Source organism: Carassius gibelio, chromosome B11 (assembly GCF_023724105.1).
Source record: "Carassius gibelio isolate Cgi1373 ecotype wild population from Czech Republic chromosome B11, carGib1.2-hapl.c, whole genome shotgun sequence".
Taxonomy (NCBI): Eukaryota; Metazoa; Chordata; class Actinopteri; order Cypriniformes; family Cyprinidae; genus Carassius; species Carassius gibelio.
Window position 1 is genome coordinate 25,314,764 of NC_068406.1, and position 17,500 is coordinate 25,332,263.

The 17,500-nt window shown below is 40.8% G+C and overlaps 2 protein-coding genes and 1 long non-coding RNA gene across 6 annotated transcripts in view; 2 read left to right on the forward strand and 1 right to left on the reverse strand.

Moving 5' to 3' along the window:
* LOC127968481 (heterogeneous nuclear ribonucleoprotein L-like) overlaps positions 1–3,298 on the forward strand; it is a 29,501-nt gene extending 26,203 nt beyond the window's left edge. For both annotated transcript variants that reach the window (XM_052569744.1, XM_052569745.1), the window contains one exon: positions 2,205–3,298. In XM_052569744.1, the coding sequence (XP_052425704.1) occupies positions 2,205–2,260 (56 nt within the window). In that variant the 3' untranslated portion in view covers positions 2,261–3,298. The remainder of the gene's footprint in view (positions 1–2,204) is intronic.
* A 3,257-nt stretch (positions 3,299–6,555) lies between these two features.
* LOC127968480 (atlastin-2) overlaps positions 6,556–17,500 on the forward strand; it is a 21,996-nt gene continuing 11,051 nt past the window's right edge. The window contains exons 1-10 of one of the 2 annotated variants that reach the window (XM_052569742.1): positions 6,556–6,706; positions 9,906–10,132; positions 12,120–12,254; positions 13,066–13,170; positions 13,242–13,292; positions 15,576–15,632; positions 15,707–15,799; positions 15,882–16,020; positions 16,137–16,264; positions 16,337–16,393. In XM_052569742.1, the coding sequence (XP_052425702.1) occupies positions 6,634–6,706; positions 9,906–10,132; positions 12,120–12,254; positions 13,066–13,170; positions 13,242–13,292; positions 15,576–15,632; positions 15,707–15,799; positions 15,882–16,020; positions 16,137–16,264; positions 16,337–16,393 (1,065 nt within the window). In that variant the 5' untranslated portion in view covers positions 6,556–6,633. Of the gene's footprint in view, positions 6,796–9,905; positions 10,133–12,119; positions 12,255–13,065; positions 13,171–13,241; positions 13,293–15,575; positions 15,633–15,706; positions 15,800–15,881; positions 16,021–16,136; positions 16,265–16,336; positions 16,394–17,500 lie in introns of both variants that reach the window. The other variant, XM_052569743.1, reaches the window with a different exon arrangement.
* Positions 8,112–9,925, reverse strand: LOC127968487 (uncharacterized). Of its 2 annotated transcripts, XR_008155984.1 has the most exons (4): positions 9,847–9,925; positions 9,703–9,774; positions 8,627–8,698; positions 8,112–8,194 (listed from the first exon to the last, which is right to left on the reverse strand). It is a non-coding gene; the product is annotated as an uncharacterized LOC127968487 (long non-coding RNA). The 2 variants fall into 2 exon arrangements; XR_008155985.1 differs by lacking the exons at positions 8,112–8,194; positions 8,627–8,698 and adding an exon at positions 8,390–8,482.

Below are 17,500 nucleotides of genomic sequence, written 5' to 3' on the forward strand. Positions count from 1 at the left end.
ACCGGTTGGAAAAAAACAGTTCACCGGATACATAATCCATTGCGATGTATTTGTTATTAAATGAACTTACGTTTCGTCAGATTGCCCTTCATTCAAGCCCTCGGTTTACCCGCACTCATTACATTAACACAGGATCAGTTCAGAATCAATCACCAAAAGAATAAGTTCGGTTCAGACGCGCTGTGAGTCATTCGGCTTCATGCTGAATCACGCATGCGCAGTATCATCAGCTCCTCGGTTCTCGAATCGGACGCGTCCGAAAGAAACTGTTTTCGGTTCAGTTTACTGATGATCTGAAAACTGATACAACCGGTTCTTGACTCGAGAACGAGAATCGCTCAAAACCCGGGTAGGAAAATCTGACAGGGTAGGATAAAATGTCAGGACACCGGCACATGCTGCAGTTCAGTATCATCAGCTGCTCTACTCGTGTTCATGTTCTGTTTACTACAAACTCAGTTTGTACATCTGTCATCATTAACTATAAATACAGTACAGATATTTCATAAATCATCCCTTATTCATATTAAACATGCAGTCTTTAGAGTCTTAATTATTGTCCAACTTCCCTGAAAACCCCTTTGGCCCATACATAATCTACAATATACAGATTAGAAACAAGTAGCCCCTATCTTAAAAAAAAAAGTATATATATATATATATATATATTATAGTTTTATCACACTTTCCGATGTTTAACAAAATACTTGAAAAATTACACGCATGCGCAGTATCATCAGTTCATCGGTTCTCAAATCGGACGCCTCCGAAAGAAACAGTTTTCGGTTCAGTGTACTGGTGATCCGAAAACTGATGCAACCGAGTACCAAAGACAGCAGCAGCAACCAACAGATGCTGCACAGCTCAGCATTGGAGGATTTGCAAGACCAGAACTGACCAAACAAGCAGTGCAACTTTATGATGCAAGTTCTCCAAGACAACAAGAAATTCATAATGTCATCATTAAGGATCTCCTCATTGGCTGCACTTTACCTCTGTCAAATGTGGGGGAGAGGCATTAAATAACTGAAATGTCATCTTTAACTGGAGGACAATATAGTGTGATACAATAATAAAATAGGTTCATTTGTATTTTCATGCACTTGTAATACAATAAAACCTTTGAAACTTTTTTTGATAGGAAATTAGTTCTGTTGACATAAAATAAAAATGTTCAATGGCAATGACTAGATGTAACAGTGGTATTTTTTTATTACATTTTTATATTGCCATTGGTTTAATGGGTTGAAAGGTTAAAATATAAATAGAATGTAAAAATGTACAATACCAATTTATAATCTTTTTAAATTTAATTACTTTCTGGACTCGGGCGGACTCGACTCGGACTCGGCCTTTAAGGACTCGGACTTGAGTCCAACTCGGCCCCTTTTGGACTCGGACTCGGACTTGGACTCGATGTTTGTGGACTTGGTCTTGACTCGTACTCGACAAAGGTGGACTCGGACCCAACTCTACCAATTACCAGTAAAAGCAATACAAGTCCCATTATAACCAGTAAAACCATAACTCATTTAGTTTTTTTTCAGCAGGGCCCTTTATTTCATTCCAAATTATAAGGCAAGATCTACCAATTTTTGATTTGTGTAAAAAAAAATGGTTCACTGATGCTCCAGAAAAAAACACGACGCATTGAGAGCCGGGGTTGAAAACTTTTGAACAGGATGGTGATCATAGTTTTATTAAACATCATGTATTTTTTATGTCATAGTGCCATTAAGAAGCTCCGGGTGATTCAGGTGATGTTTCCCAGAAGACAAACTATGAAAAATTTACACATCATCATTCTGTTCAAAAGTTTTCACACCCTGGCTCTTAATGCGTTGAGTTCTTGAACAGGATTATAATGATGTCATTTTTTCTTAGTTTGTTTAAATATGGTATTTTGTCATCTGGCACTGCCCTTCAGAAACTCCAGGTGAAGTTTACATCACTCCCAGAAGACAAACTGAGAGAAATGTGCACATCATCATTCTGGTCAAAAGTTTTCACCCCCTCTCAGTACGTCGTGTTTCCTTATGGAGCATCAGTGAACCTCAGAAGCTTCTGGAAGAGATGCACACGAGTCCCTCAGTTGTGTTTTATGATCCGTCTCTTAAATAATGAAGATTATTAGGTCTGAGTGCAGCTGTAGACACAAAGCAGATGAGCTGAAGCTGAGCGTTTGTTTCATTGTTGTTTTTCAGACGGTTCGAACCCGTACACACTGAAGCTGTGCTTCTCCACCTCCTCACACCTCTGAGCCAGAGCGACTGATACCACCGTCTTCATCATCTTCATCATCCTCACCTCCTGAGACTCTCCTTCAGAATAAGCCCTCTTTAGTTTTTCATCTGTGACCCTGATCAAACCAGGAAACTGACACACACACACACACACACACACATAATATAATGATGTCACTCCAAAAGAGGTGATGAAGGACACTGGTGTTTGATGACATCATCATCTGATCTGGACCGACTGAAGACGTGATGAACACTTTATTATTTATGTGTACAGCAGCGGGTTCACTAGAGACTAACGGATCCGCCGCTGGGTTAACCCTTAACTAGTCACATGATCCAGACACACATCACATGACTGCTAGTTAGTTCCGCTCCCCATCTCTCTGTTCAGTCCTGCAGATCTGATGAAGCTCTTCACTGTAAAACACTGCTGCTCCTCCTCAGGATTTCCAGGTTCTTCAATCAAGATACTGGAGAAACAAAATGACTTAAAATAAGAAAGAAGTCTTGTTTTCTGATAAACTGAGAATCAAAATCAGGTGAGTTTATGATTAAAAAAAGAATAGAGAAATCAGCTTAATTCAAATGAAAGTCTTCATTCCTCATTGGCAGATATTTGTTCTTGTTTTAATCATGAACTCTTCATATCTTGATCGTGCCCCTACAGAAAACACATCTCGATTTAAGGAGGTTTAAAACCAGACAAAACTACAGTACTTTCTTTGCAGTGTATGCAACACTTAATGTCATGATTTCTGAATGAATATGAATTATGAAGACATTCTGCTCTGATTAAAAATGTTTTCAGGCCTTCATTTGTGGAAGAGTGGAACGTTATACGACCTGCAGAAACCTGGACGTGAAGCCTTCAGATCCGTTCTGGACCTCTTTAGTTTGATTTAAATGCAGCGGTCAACAGTGAAAAAATACATTTATTCAACTGAAAGCAAAACAAAAAACATCACTAAATAAAATCCTATTTTCAAATGTGTAAATAATATGAAGGAACTGTATCTAAAATGAACAAAGGGCAATAAAAAATACTAATTAAACATTTTTATTAAAAAAATAGTATATCTCCAATTAAAACGAGTGTGAATGTCTTCATCTTCATCATACTGATGTCTGCTTCAGATCACATTTGGTTTCTGTGGAGGAGAGAGAGTGAGTGTGTGTGTGTGTGAGAGAGAGAGTGTGTGTGAGTGTGAGAGAGTGAGTGTGTGTGTGTGTGAGAGAGAGAGTGTGTGTGAGTGTGTGTGTGAGAGCTTTCTGATGCAGGTAAAAAACCTGTGAAGAACCAATAAGGAACATTTCTTCACATTAACAGTTACATTATTTCTCTGCATGATTCAGTTTATCAAAATACATTTAGAATGAAAACAAATTTAAGATATGGGGGCAGGAATTTATATATTTATATAATTTCACATAGTTAATCAGTATCCCTCCAAAATGCAGCATTATTACAAGGTGATTTTAATTTTATACAGTTCAATAAACAAGAATTTAATATTAAGACACTTAGGTTTTAGACACAATATTGACTGTTTTTGCTCATTTCACCAACAAATATAATTCAGTTTGTGTCTCTGAGGAACACGACAGTGTTCTGTTTCTGAATGAATCAACTGTTTAAATGAATCGGTTCAATCTCAATGAATCACTTATTAACAGTGCCTTGCTGCCACCTACTGGCTGTGTTCATTTCACATTTATAGTATCTTTCCATTTTTTTAATAATTTCACATGTTCAGTATTCAACGTTTTATGTTTAAAATATCACAACAGTGTTAATGCATTTGTAAAGGCAGGTTAAATACATGAACGTCCTGCACTAAACAGTGTGTAAGATTTAGTCAATAATGATTTAAAGCTGCGGTCGGGAACTTTTGTCGCTCTAGCGGTTAATAAACAGAACTGCTTGCGTCTTGCGGAAGAACATCGTAGCCGGAACTACTTCTCTCTGTTTATGTCTATGAAGAATCACAAAGGTACTGGGTTACTCCGCCGTGGTACCCCCGAAGCAATCTAAAATAGTCTGAATATAAACACTTATTATAGGTGCACCCTAGTGATTCAGGACAAGCTAAAAACACGGTTTGGAAAATGGATTCATGGTGTACTCGCTTATTATATACATTTTTCTACATTTTGAACACAAACAAAGTTACGGACCGCAGCTCTGATTGGTTGTTTCTTACCGGGAGTGATGGAGTTTCTGCAAATGGCAATAGGACACTGGGAGGAGCCAGAGGAACTTGATTTTTACACAGATTATCTGTCTCATATTCTACTGTCAGGACATAATGACAGCTTTAACAAATATGTAAAAAATATATATTTACAAAAGTTCCCTCCTGCAGCTTTAATTTGCATGGCAAAAGCGCATATGACTTATTATAATTGACTGATTTATTTAACCGTCTCAGGCTCAAATTAAGTTTTATTAACAGGAAAAATCTGATATTTGGCGAATATTATCATATGGGGTAGTACAATAGAATCCTGACTTTTTTTTTTAGAGGGACCTTCACATGCAAGACACTGACGACTGAATATGATATGAACAATAACTTTTTATATACAACTTTTCAAACAATGTAACAAAGTGCTTTTCAGTGGCAGAACAACAACAAAAACAATATGGGATCCAAATCCAATATCTCAAATCCTCATTGAGTAGGGCATGTTTCCATACCTTGTTATCATACCACTTCACGATGGACATCCCACTTGTCTTTTCATATTTCACTTCATACTTGATCAAATCTGCCTTTGATTGTTTGTAACTTCACACAAATTATTACATTTTCCATATGATATATACCCTCAGTGACAACTCAAAGTAATACGTAAACACTGGTGACAGGAAACTAACCCTAGTATAAATTGTTGCTCACAATATAGGCAAACTAGTAGATAAAGCATGTGGTATCCAGTGGTACCCATCTGGCCACATGTTGCAAATCTGCAACGTTAAAATAGAGCTGCACCAGGAGAAAAATATAGAGATAAAATCTACTAATTGGCATTTACTGTCTATATACACTTATGATTCTTCTTATGCAGTTTTAGGTTCAAATTAATGGAGGTTGATAGTGATAATTACACGAGATTGATGCCAAGAAAATCAGTTTCAGGGAACCCATGGAAACAGACATGTTGGAAGTGAGACTACACTGCCATCTGCTGATGAAACTGTTTGTTGCTAATGGACAACAGTGCAGTGGTACTTCTGAGTAAAAAGAAAAAATCAAATATGTATCTGGAGTAATAAGGTAGTTAGTTTTTAACTGTTGCAAATCAGCAACGCCTGCCTTGAGAGGGTTAAAAGATTTGATTGAAAAGATGATGCACACTAATGTGTGTCACATGAACGAATCGGGTCAAATATCAGGACTGATAAACTAAATGAGCTTTAAATAAAAAATAACCAGCTTTTACTGTATATTCATCATCAAGAAAGCACTTTGTTTCAATCTTACACATTTTAACAAATTAAATATAGCTTTTTGCACATGTTGCCATATCTTAACCATTTACGTTTTAGAGAATATATCTACAGTGATTTAGGACTAAAATATTGTTTATTAATGTGTAGAGAGAGAGAGACAGGAGAAATAAAGCCAGACTCCTGATCCAGATGAACCTGTGGAGATCCTCATATCCTGAAGCACCGCTGAGTGTCCTGAACACACACACACACACACACACAGACACACTCACACAACACACGCACTCACTCTCACACACACACTCTCTCTCACACACACACACATTCTCTTTCTCACACACATGCGCACACACACACTCACTCACTCATACACTCTCTCACACACACACACACACATACGCACTCACTCACTCTCACACACTCTCTCTCTCTCTCACACACACACACTCTCTCTCATACACTCTCACACACACACACACACACGCACACACTCTCACACACACTCTCTCTCTCTCTCTCTCTCACACACACACACACACACTCTCTCTCATACACTCTCTTGCACACACACACACACTCTCTCTCTCATACACTCTCTCTCTCTCACACACACACACACACACTCTCTCTCTCTCTCTCTCTCTCTCATACTCTCTCTCTCACACACACACACACACACACACAGAGTGGAGTGCATGAGGACTGTGTCGATTATAAACTCATAAGAGCATTAGCAGCTCATTATTCTCGACCTCATGAATTATTCACGTCAGTAATTCTCCATCAGTTGTTTATCAGTGCTCTTCAGAACTGATGTATATGCGCGCACACGCACACGCGGACGCGCTGCTCGTCGCGAGGCTGTGATTAAGGAGCGCGCAGGAGGAGTGTCTTCAGGCGCCGCGCGAGCGATTATTTTGAACGGGGGTCAACATGGCGGAGGAGAGCAGCTTAAAGCACCGGCATCACACCGGACAGAACTGCACCGGCAGCCGCCGTCACGAAGGTAAACGCGGCGCGATTGGATCGCATTAACGACGCGGCGCGTTCTGGCCGTTTGGCGGGAGTCGCGTGCAGACCGGCGATTATGCTGCGGTAAAATTAATAATAATAGAATTAATTCACACACAGCATCGGAATGAATTAAACACCACTATATATCAGTTTTAAAAGCGCGCCGAATGAGATTCAAGCGTCGATGAGAGGAATCAGTGAAATAACCTGAGAACCGATGCTGCAGATGATTTCTGTCAGTCTGTGTGTGTGTGTGTGTGTGTGTGTGTGTGTGTGTGAATGATCTCAGCTAGTGTAGAGTTAGTTTGGGTCCATGTTGTCCTGAGAAACTCTCTCTCAGTTGTCTAGAGTCGTCAGCAGAGGAGGATTCTGGGTAACTGTGGTTCTGTGGGTGAGATGTGAGTGCTGCTTTGCTCTCAACACTTTTCTCTTGTGAGGGATGGGTGCTTCTGTTTGAAAAACCTTCTGGTGTGAAAATTATTTTATTATTTTATTATTATAATGGGCCAAAAATGACAACCGTATGGCTTGTTTCCACTAAACTATTATGCATTTTGTCTTTAGCAACATTTTTAAAAATAACTTTTATAAAGCAGCAAAATTACTAAGACTAACTAAAGTGAAAGCGAGAAGAATAATTAAATGTTACATTGTCTTTACTCTAAAAATACTCTGTTTTACTCTGTAATTTGCAAACATCTGAAATCACACTGCTGTACTGAATGCACATTTAGTTTTCTTGTAAAAGGATGCGTGTGATCGTTTGCTTGGTGAATTGAAATGAGTCCGAAGACATGAATGCAGAAGATTTCTGTCTCTATCTGCAGTCTGTCTGAGGATGTTGTTATTATCATAGTCTGTGACGGCTGTGTTGTGTTTTCTGTGTCAGAGTCTGTTTTTGAGGTTAAACTGGTTTGGCCTGGTTTGCGTCTGTCGCTGGGGTTTGTGGGTAACTTTAGACGAGCCGATGTGGGTCACGGCGTTCTTGCTCTGTTTTGAGGACAAACGCACTGATCCGGTGACTGAGCTATAGTGAAGTATTATTTACTATAGTACAGTGGTTTCACCAGGGTGTGAGTACAGTAATCATCAGCTTCTGCTCACACACACTGAAAACCAGCTTTATATCAGACTCCTGGGACTAGTTCAGAACCGGTTTAGCCTGTTGTCCGCTGGTGTTAGTCTGGTCTGGAAGGGGTTAACGAGTCCGCGGCTGGACTTGTGTCTGGAAGGGGTTAATGAGCAGATGTGTGTGTCTCAGGGGCGGAGCTGACCTCTGACCCGCGGCGAGTGGATGTGTGTGTGTGTGTGTGTGTCTCAGGGGCGGAGCTGACCTCTGACCCGCGGCTGGACTTGTGTCTGGAAGGGGTTAATGAGCAGATGTGTGTGTCTCAGGGACAGAGCTGACCTCTGACCCGCGGCTGGACGTGTCTGGAAGGGGTTAATGAGCAGATGTGTGTGTCTCAGGGGCGGAGCTGACCTCTGACCCGCGGCTGGACTTGTGTCTGGAAGGGGTTAATGAGTGGATGTGTGTGTCTCAGGGACAGAGCTGACCTCTGACCCGCGGCTGGCCGTGTCTGGAAGGGGTTAATGAGCGGATGTGTGTGTCTCAGGGGCGGAGCTGACCTCTGACCCGCGGCTGGACGTCTGGAAGGGGTTAATGAGTGGATGTGTATGTCTCAGGGGCGGAGCTGACCTCTGACCCGCGGCTGGACGTGTCTGGAAGGGGTTAACGAGTGGATGTGTGTGTCTCAGGGGCGGATCTGACCTCTGACCCGCGGCTGGACGTGTCTGGGAGGGGTTAATGAGTGGATGTGTGTGTCTCAGGGGCGGATCTGACCTCTGACCCGTGGCTGGACGTGTCTGGAAGGGGTTAATGAGTGGATGTGTGTGTCTCAGGGGTGGATTTGACCTCTGACCCTCGGCTGGACGTGTCTGGAAGGGGTTAATGAGTGGATGTGTGTGTCTCAGGGGCGGAGCTGACCTCTGACCCGCGGCTGGACTTGTGTCTGGAAGGGGTTAATGAGCAGATGTGTGTGTCTCAGGGGCGGAGCTGACCTCTGACCCGCGGCTGGACTTGTGTCTGGAAGGGGTTAATGAGTGGATGTGTGTGTCTCAGGGACAGAGCTGACCTCTGACCCGCGGCTGGCCGTGTCTGGAAGGGGTTAATGAGCAGATGTGTGTGTCTCAGGGGCGGAGCTGACCTCTGACCCGCGGCTGGACTTGTGTCTGGAAGGGGTTAATGAGCAGATGTGTGTGTCTCAGGGGCGGAGCTGACCTCTGACCCGCGGCTGGACTTGTGTCTGGAAGGGGTTAATGAGTGGATGTGTGTGTCTCAGGGACAGAGCTGACCTCTGACCCGCGGCTGGACGTCTGGAAGGGGTTAATGAGCGGATGTGTGTGTCTCAGGGGCGGAGCTGACCTCTGACCCGCGGCTGGACGTCTGGAAGGGGTTAATGAGTGGATGTGTATGTCTCAGGGGCGGAGCTGACCTCTGACCCGCGGCTGGACTTGTGTCTGGAAGGGGTTAACGAGTGGATGTGTGTGTCTCAGGGGCGGATCTGACCTCTGACCCGCGGCTGGACGTGTCTGGGAGGGGTTAATGAGCGGATGTGTGTGTCTCAGGGGCGGAGCTGACCTCTGACCTGTGTCAGGACATGTCTGGGAGGGGTTAATGAGTGGATGTGTGTGTCTCAGGGGCGGAGCTGACCTCTGACCCGTGTCTGGAAGGGGTTAATGAGTGGATGTGTGTGTCTCAGGGGCGGAGTTGACCTCTGACCCGCGGCTGGACGTGTCTGGGAGGGGTTAATGAGTGGATGTGTGTGTCTCAGGGGCGGAGCTGACCTCTGACCTGTGTCAGGACATGTCTGGGAGGGGTTAATGAGTGGATGTGTGTGTCTCAGGGGCGGAGCTGACCTCTGACCTGTGTCAGGACATGTCTGGAAGGGGTTAACGAGTGGATGTGTGTGTCTCAGGGGCGGAGCCGACCTCTGACCCGCGGCTGGACGTGTCTGGAAGGGGTTAACGAGTGGATGTGTGTGTCTCAGGGGCGGAGCTGACCTCTGACCCGCGGCTGGACGTGCCTGGAAGGGGTTAACGAGTGGATGTGTGTGTCTCAGGGGCGGAGCTGACCTCTGACCCGTGGCTGGACGTGTCTGGAAGGGGTTAACGAGTGGATGTGTGTGTCTCAGGGGCGGAGCTGACCTCTGACCCGCGGCTGGACGTGTCTGGAGCGCTGCAGATCGTCCTCTCTGACGAGGAGCAGCACCGGTTCTCTCTGGACGACGAGGCGCTGGAGAGGATGCTGCTGCAGGAGCGAGTGAAGGATCTCCACGCCGTGGTGCTGTCTGTAGCTGGAGCCTTCCGCAAGGGCAAGTCCTTCCTGCTGGACTTCCTGCTCAGATACATGTACAGCCAGGTCAGAACCACACCACAGCTGCGTTTCTCTGAACAGAAATACAGTTAAACAGTGTAATATTATTCTAGTGTAAATCATCTGTTTTCTGTGTGAATCTGTGTTAAAGTGTAATGTATTTCTCTGATGCTCCGCTGTATTTTCAGCATCATTCCTCCAGTCTTCAGTGTCACATGATCTTCAGAAATCAGAATAATATGATGATTTACTGCTCAAGAAACACTTCTGATTATTGAACACAGTTTTGCTGCACAATATTTTTATGGAAACCATGATGCGTTTTATTTTTCAGGATTCTCAGCATTTATTTAAAATAGAAATATTGTGTAACATTAGAGGTTTATTTACTGTAGGGTACTTGATTATGACAATTAATTTTATTATTTTGGTCAGTATTATCATGATTAGCCTATTTAATACGATTATAAGTGGGCCGTGTGACCAAAACGTTGAATTGAAAAATTTATTTAGAGATATATAACACCATTATCTTCACTGTAAGGATTAAACTTCATTTATTACCAGTGTTTAAGTGTCCCAAAAGAGGTGCCGGTACTCTATTATAGCCAAAAAAAAAATATTTTCTTTTTTTTTTTTTTTTGATGACTCCCCTCATCCCCTGAGGTAACACAAACTATATTGAAGGGTTTTATATACAGCAGTCAACAGGCGACCTTAATAATAAATCCTTTTATTAGTTTGTGGATTTGCTTGAGCTAGAAAGAACTACTGAACATAAATAAAATGTGCAAAAGGATTTTGAAAAAATACCCTTAGAAAGAGCTACTAACATTACTGCATTCAAACTCTCGAACTGATTCAAATGATTCACGCTCCATACTCCGAACTAGGAAGAATTAGGAAGCTTGCATTGTGAAGGGCGCTCTGAAAAGCGGCAGCGCAGGCAAAGGATTAAATCCTCTATTAAAACAGATGTTCAAGTGAACGTACTGGTACGATAAAAACACATTCTGGGCGCATGGAGAGGTGGCGGTACACTCAAGAGCTATATTTGGAAGTGTTGGTACTGAGTACCGGTGCGTACCGGCCACTTAAAGCACTGTTTATTACTTAACGCTACAAAAGTCCTTCTGTGAAGAGCAGTGAGTGACTTTGTCTCTAGTTGTTTGATTAATATCAAGCACACAGTCATGAGCAGGAATATTAGGCTGCTGTCACTTTAAGAGCTGCACGGCAGTGTTCTACAGAAGAGTTCTCTTACACGCTTTTAAAAATAATAATTAATATAATTAATATAATCAACTTTAATAAATCAAAAGTCACGTTACATGATTTTACTGATCTGCACGTGAAATTGTGCTTTTATTGAGGAGTGAAAGCACATCAATAGAAAGGAAGTGAAATAAGTTGTATCTCTATTTTTGTGTTTCTGGAATTATTGGAGGCTGAAACCATATTTTGGTTAATTGCACAGCCCTATATTACTGACACTGTTAAACCGTTTAATGCATTCTTGAATTATTATTTTTTTATTATTATTTACTTTAAATCATACTTAACCTAAACTTTTGAAGTCGTGTATTTTTTATCAATGTTGCAGTTTTAATGTTTTACCGTAGTTTTGATCAAATAAATGTAGTGTTGGTGAGCAGAAGAGACTTCATTAAAAACATGTACAAATCTAAATAATTCTAAACTGTTGACCACTAGTGTGTTTGATAGAACCTTTGTAGACGAAATATTATCTTGAATTTAAAACTAAATTTAGATTTTTTAATAATTTATAATGTGGATTTTATTAATGTTGGGCTTTTTTTATGTGCACAAAATGTTTTCGGCATTAAAATATTCTTTCCATGAGTGCATTATAGTTTTGATGTACCCTAAAGAGTGTTCTGTCACACACACACACACACACACACACACACACACAATCTCTCTCGCTCTCTCTCACACTCACTCACACACTCACACATGTTGATCTGAAAGCGTGTTGTTGAGTTCAGGACTCATGTTGTGTGTGTGTCAGGGGTCAGACGCGTGGCTGGGGGGGGATGACGAGCCGCTGACCGGCTTCACCTGGCGGGGGGGCTGTGAGCGGGAGACCACCGGGATCCAGGCCTGGAGTCATGTGTTCGTGGTGGAGAAACCAGACGGCAGCAGGGTAAACACACACACACACACACACACACACATCGCATCACATACAGACACACAATACAGTATCTGTGTTTGTTTTTTATTTTGATATTTATGTTCATTCTGTACATTTCTTTTTTATGTGTTGCATTTAATATTTTTATAATTTGTTTAAATTTTTTACTCATTTGTTTTTAACTCATTTATAGATTTATTTATATTAGTTTTTTATTTTATATTTTTATTATTTTGTATTCTTATTTTTTATATTTGTATTCTATTTATGTACTTTTTAATGCATTTTATTATTTTACTTTCTAAAAATAAAAATATTTTTTTTAATGCATTTTATTATTTTACTTTCTAAAAATAAAAATATTTTTTCTCTTGCTCTACTTATTAAATATAATTGTTTATATATATATATATATATATATATATATATATATATATATATATATATATATATATATATATATATATATATATATATATATATATATATACATTTTCCTATTGATATTTTTCCTGTAACCAGAAAAAACCCATCTGTTTTTGTAAGACCAATATCCAGATTCCAGCTGTAATAAACACGTGTTTTCTCACTTCTGCTGAGTGTTGGACACAGAAGATGTACAGTATGTCTCTGGGAAGTGTTCAGGTGTTGAAGTGAATCTCTCCCTGGTCACAGACTGATACACTACACTCTGATCTTATCTGGTGTTGTGTTCCTGTGTCAGACGGTCACGTCACTTTAGTGTTGATGTGATTTCCACTCATTCTGTGACTGGAGCCGCTCCGTGTGTGTGTGTGTGTGTGTGTGTGTGTGTCGGCAGGTGGCCGTGCTGCTCCTGGACACACAGGGAGTGTTTGACAGTCAGTCCACCATCAGAGACTGTGCCACACTGTTTGCTCTGAGCACCATGATCAGCTCTGTACAGGTACGACACGCATCACGTGTGCTCTGCTGAGAGAACACGCAGTGTCCTGACGCTCCTGTTCTCATGTGCAGGTCTATAACCTGTCCCAAAACATTCAAGAAGACGACCTGCAGCATCTTCAGGTGAGACGCGCTGCTCAAAGCAGAATAACTGCTCACATTTTCAAACCTTCGCCTCTTTTCCAAGAATTACACACAAAATGCAAAATTCCTCATCTCTTGCGAAATGCATTTAAAATATCACTAGCACATCTTAAATGCAAACATCTTTGCCATAACATTATCTCAGTTTGATATAGTAAAACAAACTTTCTACATCACACACATCATTCAGAATGAACAGCTCTTTTGTTTAATTTGGGAAACACTGCCATTTAAAGCCACACTTACACACAGTGTTCATGTGAGAAAACACTAATACAGCTTTTGTTCACTTAGTAATCAAAACTCAGTTTCGATTAAATAATTTTTACCCCCGTGCATTTCTGTTTACGTGGTATCTATATTAAATTGGTTTATAAATAAAGCTGACTTTCTGACTTGGGTTATATGCACATTCAGTGACAATAAACACACACACACACACACACTGAATAAACATCTGTGCAGTATGCATATTCACTATATTTGTGTGTGTGTGTGTGTGTGTGTGTTTCTGTATACATGTCTTTTGTGTGTGTGTGTGTGTAAAATTTAATTGTATATATTAGGGCTGGTAAGCGATTACTTTAAAAAAAAAAATCTAATTACATGATGTTGTGATTAATTAATTAATTGCACCTCATATTTGGAGAAATTACTCTGAAAAGATAATTTAAAGTGATTGTTGTGCAGAGCATCAAACAGAGATCACAAAAGATAGAAATATTTAGTTTGATGTAATTGATTACATATACTCTTTTGGAGCACGTGAGTAAATGATGAGAGAATTGTGATTTTTGGTTGGGTGAACTATCACTTTAAGAATTTATTTTCTTAATTTCATTATTATTACTGTAAATTATGAAATTATTTCTTTAATGAAATGATACTCTAAATACTAAACTAAATCTGCCAGTAGGTGTTGGTAGTGTCTTGATTAAGTCATCGAGTCTTTTACTCATTATGAACGGTTCACTGAATCATTAGGCTGCTTCAACTTCATCATCAGACGACCGGTGTGTGACATCAAAGCACTGCACACTGATTGGTCTGATGCTGATGATGATGTCACACACCGGTCGTCTGATGATGATGTCACACACTGGTCGTCTGATGATGATGTCACACACCGGTCGTCGGTGCTGCGCTGCGACGATGGCCAGTGGTTCAACAAGCCGAATAGTTCTCCCAATTTTTTTAAAACGTGGATTAAGAAAACCGTTCAGATTTGTCTGTATATTTCTGTTGGCAAAAGTGAGCAAAACAGACAACAGTGTGTCTAAATACCACAATATGAAGTTCTTGATGAACTGTTGTATAAGATGAGTATCACATTAGCACTCGTGTGATATTGCACTTCGCCTACAGCTCGTGTGATGTAAATACAAGGCACGAGATACGAGAGATACGAGACACAGTCTCTAATGGGCGTTTGCCCCATATCTTGTATTTTAGGGATATTCTCTAGGCTCCATCACTGCCTCATGTTATCCATCTGTCGACTGCATGAAAGGACAAATGATCCATATACAGTAGATCTGGGGGGGGGGTAAGTGTGCTAAATGAGTTAATTCTGAAGTCCTTGGCATGTATGTGGCTAATCATTGTATGTTTGTGTAGAGTTACTGTGAACAAAAATGCCATTTTTAGAAGAGTTAAATAGTTTCCAAAGAAGTGTTTGCATTTGCAAGATTTTACAAGTAGTGTTTGTTTTGTGGGAGCCATAGTGTCAAAAACTGTAAGCATTTAGAAAAAACTGTAATTCCTGTTAGATGTGTGTGTGTGTGTGTGTGTGTGTGTTACACAGAGAACTGTGTGTTCTGCTGTTTGAGTGACAGCTTTCAGAAACTGTGACAAGTGAAGATTTTGTAAGCAGATTAATGTTTTTCATTACATTTAAAAAAAAGGGAATTAAAAGGCTAAAATTAGTTCTACGTTTGTTTTTAATTTAGTTTTTTATTTTTACAATTTTAGTTTATCTTTATTTATTTATTTTTATATTTTGTTTTAAAGTTAACTTTTACATTTGACTGAGTAAAGTCTTGTGAAGTCAGTCTAAAATCTTAAATGCAGTTTGTGTGTATCTGCAGGAAAACTGTGATGCTTTGTGTCACATCTGTTTACTTCTAGAAAGATTAGATTAGATGTTCTTCACATCATCAGCTCTAGATCTTCAGCATCAGATGTTGTCGTGTCACTGCATTAGAGAAAGAGCGAGGTGTTGAGATACGCTCTGGATTATAATGTGTGTTTCTGCTGCTTCAGCTCTTCACAGAGTACGGCCGACTCGCCATGGAGGAGATCTACCTCAAACCCTTCCAGGTGTGTGAGAGTGTGTGTGTGTGTGTGTGTGAGAGAGAGAGACATCAGTGACGTGTGTGTTTGTCGGTCTGCAGTCGCTGATGTTTCTCGTTCGAGACTGGAGTTACCCGTACGAACACGCTTTCGGTCTGGACGGAGGAAATCAGTTCCTGGAGAAGAGGCTGCAGGTGGGTCATGTGACCTGCAGGAATCTGGTTTCTCCTGCTCTTATCACGGATCATATGAGCTGAACTATGCTGTGATTCTCAGGTCAAACAGAATCAACATGAAGAGCTGCAGAACGTCAGGAAGCACATCAACTCCTGCTTCTCCAAGATCAGCTGCTTCCTGCTGCCTCACCCTGGGCTCAAGGTGGCCATCAACCCACACTTCGACGGCCGCTTACAGGGTGAGAGTCCCCGCTGATGACGAGAGAACACAAGCTCCGGCAAACACACTGTGTGTATTTATGTGTGTGTGTGTCTGGTGTGTGTGTGTGTGTCTGGTGTGTGTGTGTGTGCGCAGACATCGATGATGAGTTCAAGAGGGAGCTGGTGAATCTGGTGCCGCTGCTCCTGGCTCCTGAGAATCTGGTGGAGAAGGAGATCAGCGGCTCTAAAGTCACGTGTGGAGATCTGCTGCAGTATTTCAGAGTAAGACACACTTCTCCTGGTCTCTGTGGTTCAGATGCATGCTGGGATTGAGCGTGTGCTTCTCCGTCGCAGGCCTACATGAAGATCTATCAGGGTGAAGAACTGCCACATCCCAAGTCCATGTTACAGGTACAGACATGATCTTCACATCTCGTCGAGAGGATGAGTTTGGTATAATCTAAGATCTCTCACGTGCATGGGTTATGTGCAGTGTAACCTGAAGAAGTTATGATCTATTTGCGTCTTAATCAAGGACTTTATTTTGAAAGAATATCTCACAAGATCACAAAAGTTTAAGTCCATGTCGTTATTTAAACCGTAAACTTCTATTGTTCAGCTCTTTGTTTGGCCAAACAATTCTAAGAAATTGTTACATTTTCATTTTTCGAAGTTTCATGCATTTTTGTACTAAATCATGAAAGGATCCAGAAAAAAATAAACACACAACATTAGTAGCTGTAGCAGTTTGAATTCAATTTATTCGACATCCTTCTTGATTTATTATAGTTTAGTTAACCCTTGTGTATCGTTCAATTTCACTACCCTTTCGTTATGTTCGGGATGAAAACATCCACTAAATTAAACTGCTGTAAATATCTATCAGATCTTTTTTTTTTTATTGCCAAGTTCATAAATGATGTCACTGATTTGGGGGAAAAAACACAAAAAATTATTTATTTTCAATGTATAAAGTGATTGTGGACTGGAATTTTTTTTTAACTTATCACAGTTTTGGACATGTAAAATATTATTAACAACACTGGCTTTGATGCATTGTTGGTTTTTGTGCAGCATCAAATTTAATTGTTTCCCATTTATGGCTTGTGGCTGTTTCTGCATCATTGACTTCCATTATAATGACATTTTTTGATTGCATATAATCATGCATTCTTAATGGTGGTTTTCAAATTTGAGATCAAATTTGTCATTTTTACAGTTGATCACCAGGTGGTACCATTAACCCTTTAGATAGGCCTGTGCAAAAAAAAACTGTTTCTGGCATTTATATGGAGTTTAAAAGCATGTTGGTGTGTGTTTGAGAGAGCCTTTGTGCACTTACTTTGATGCATCTGAGAAAATCTAAATAAGCACCTCAGCTCTCAGAACTACATGGAGTAAACAACAACACCAAAAAAAGTGTATGTACTGTATTCACCTGCTGCTGTTTTTAAGCAAGGGTAACACAAAGCGTGAAGAGTAGCGGCCCTAGAACTGAGCCTTGAGGTACTCCATACT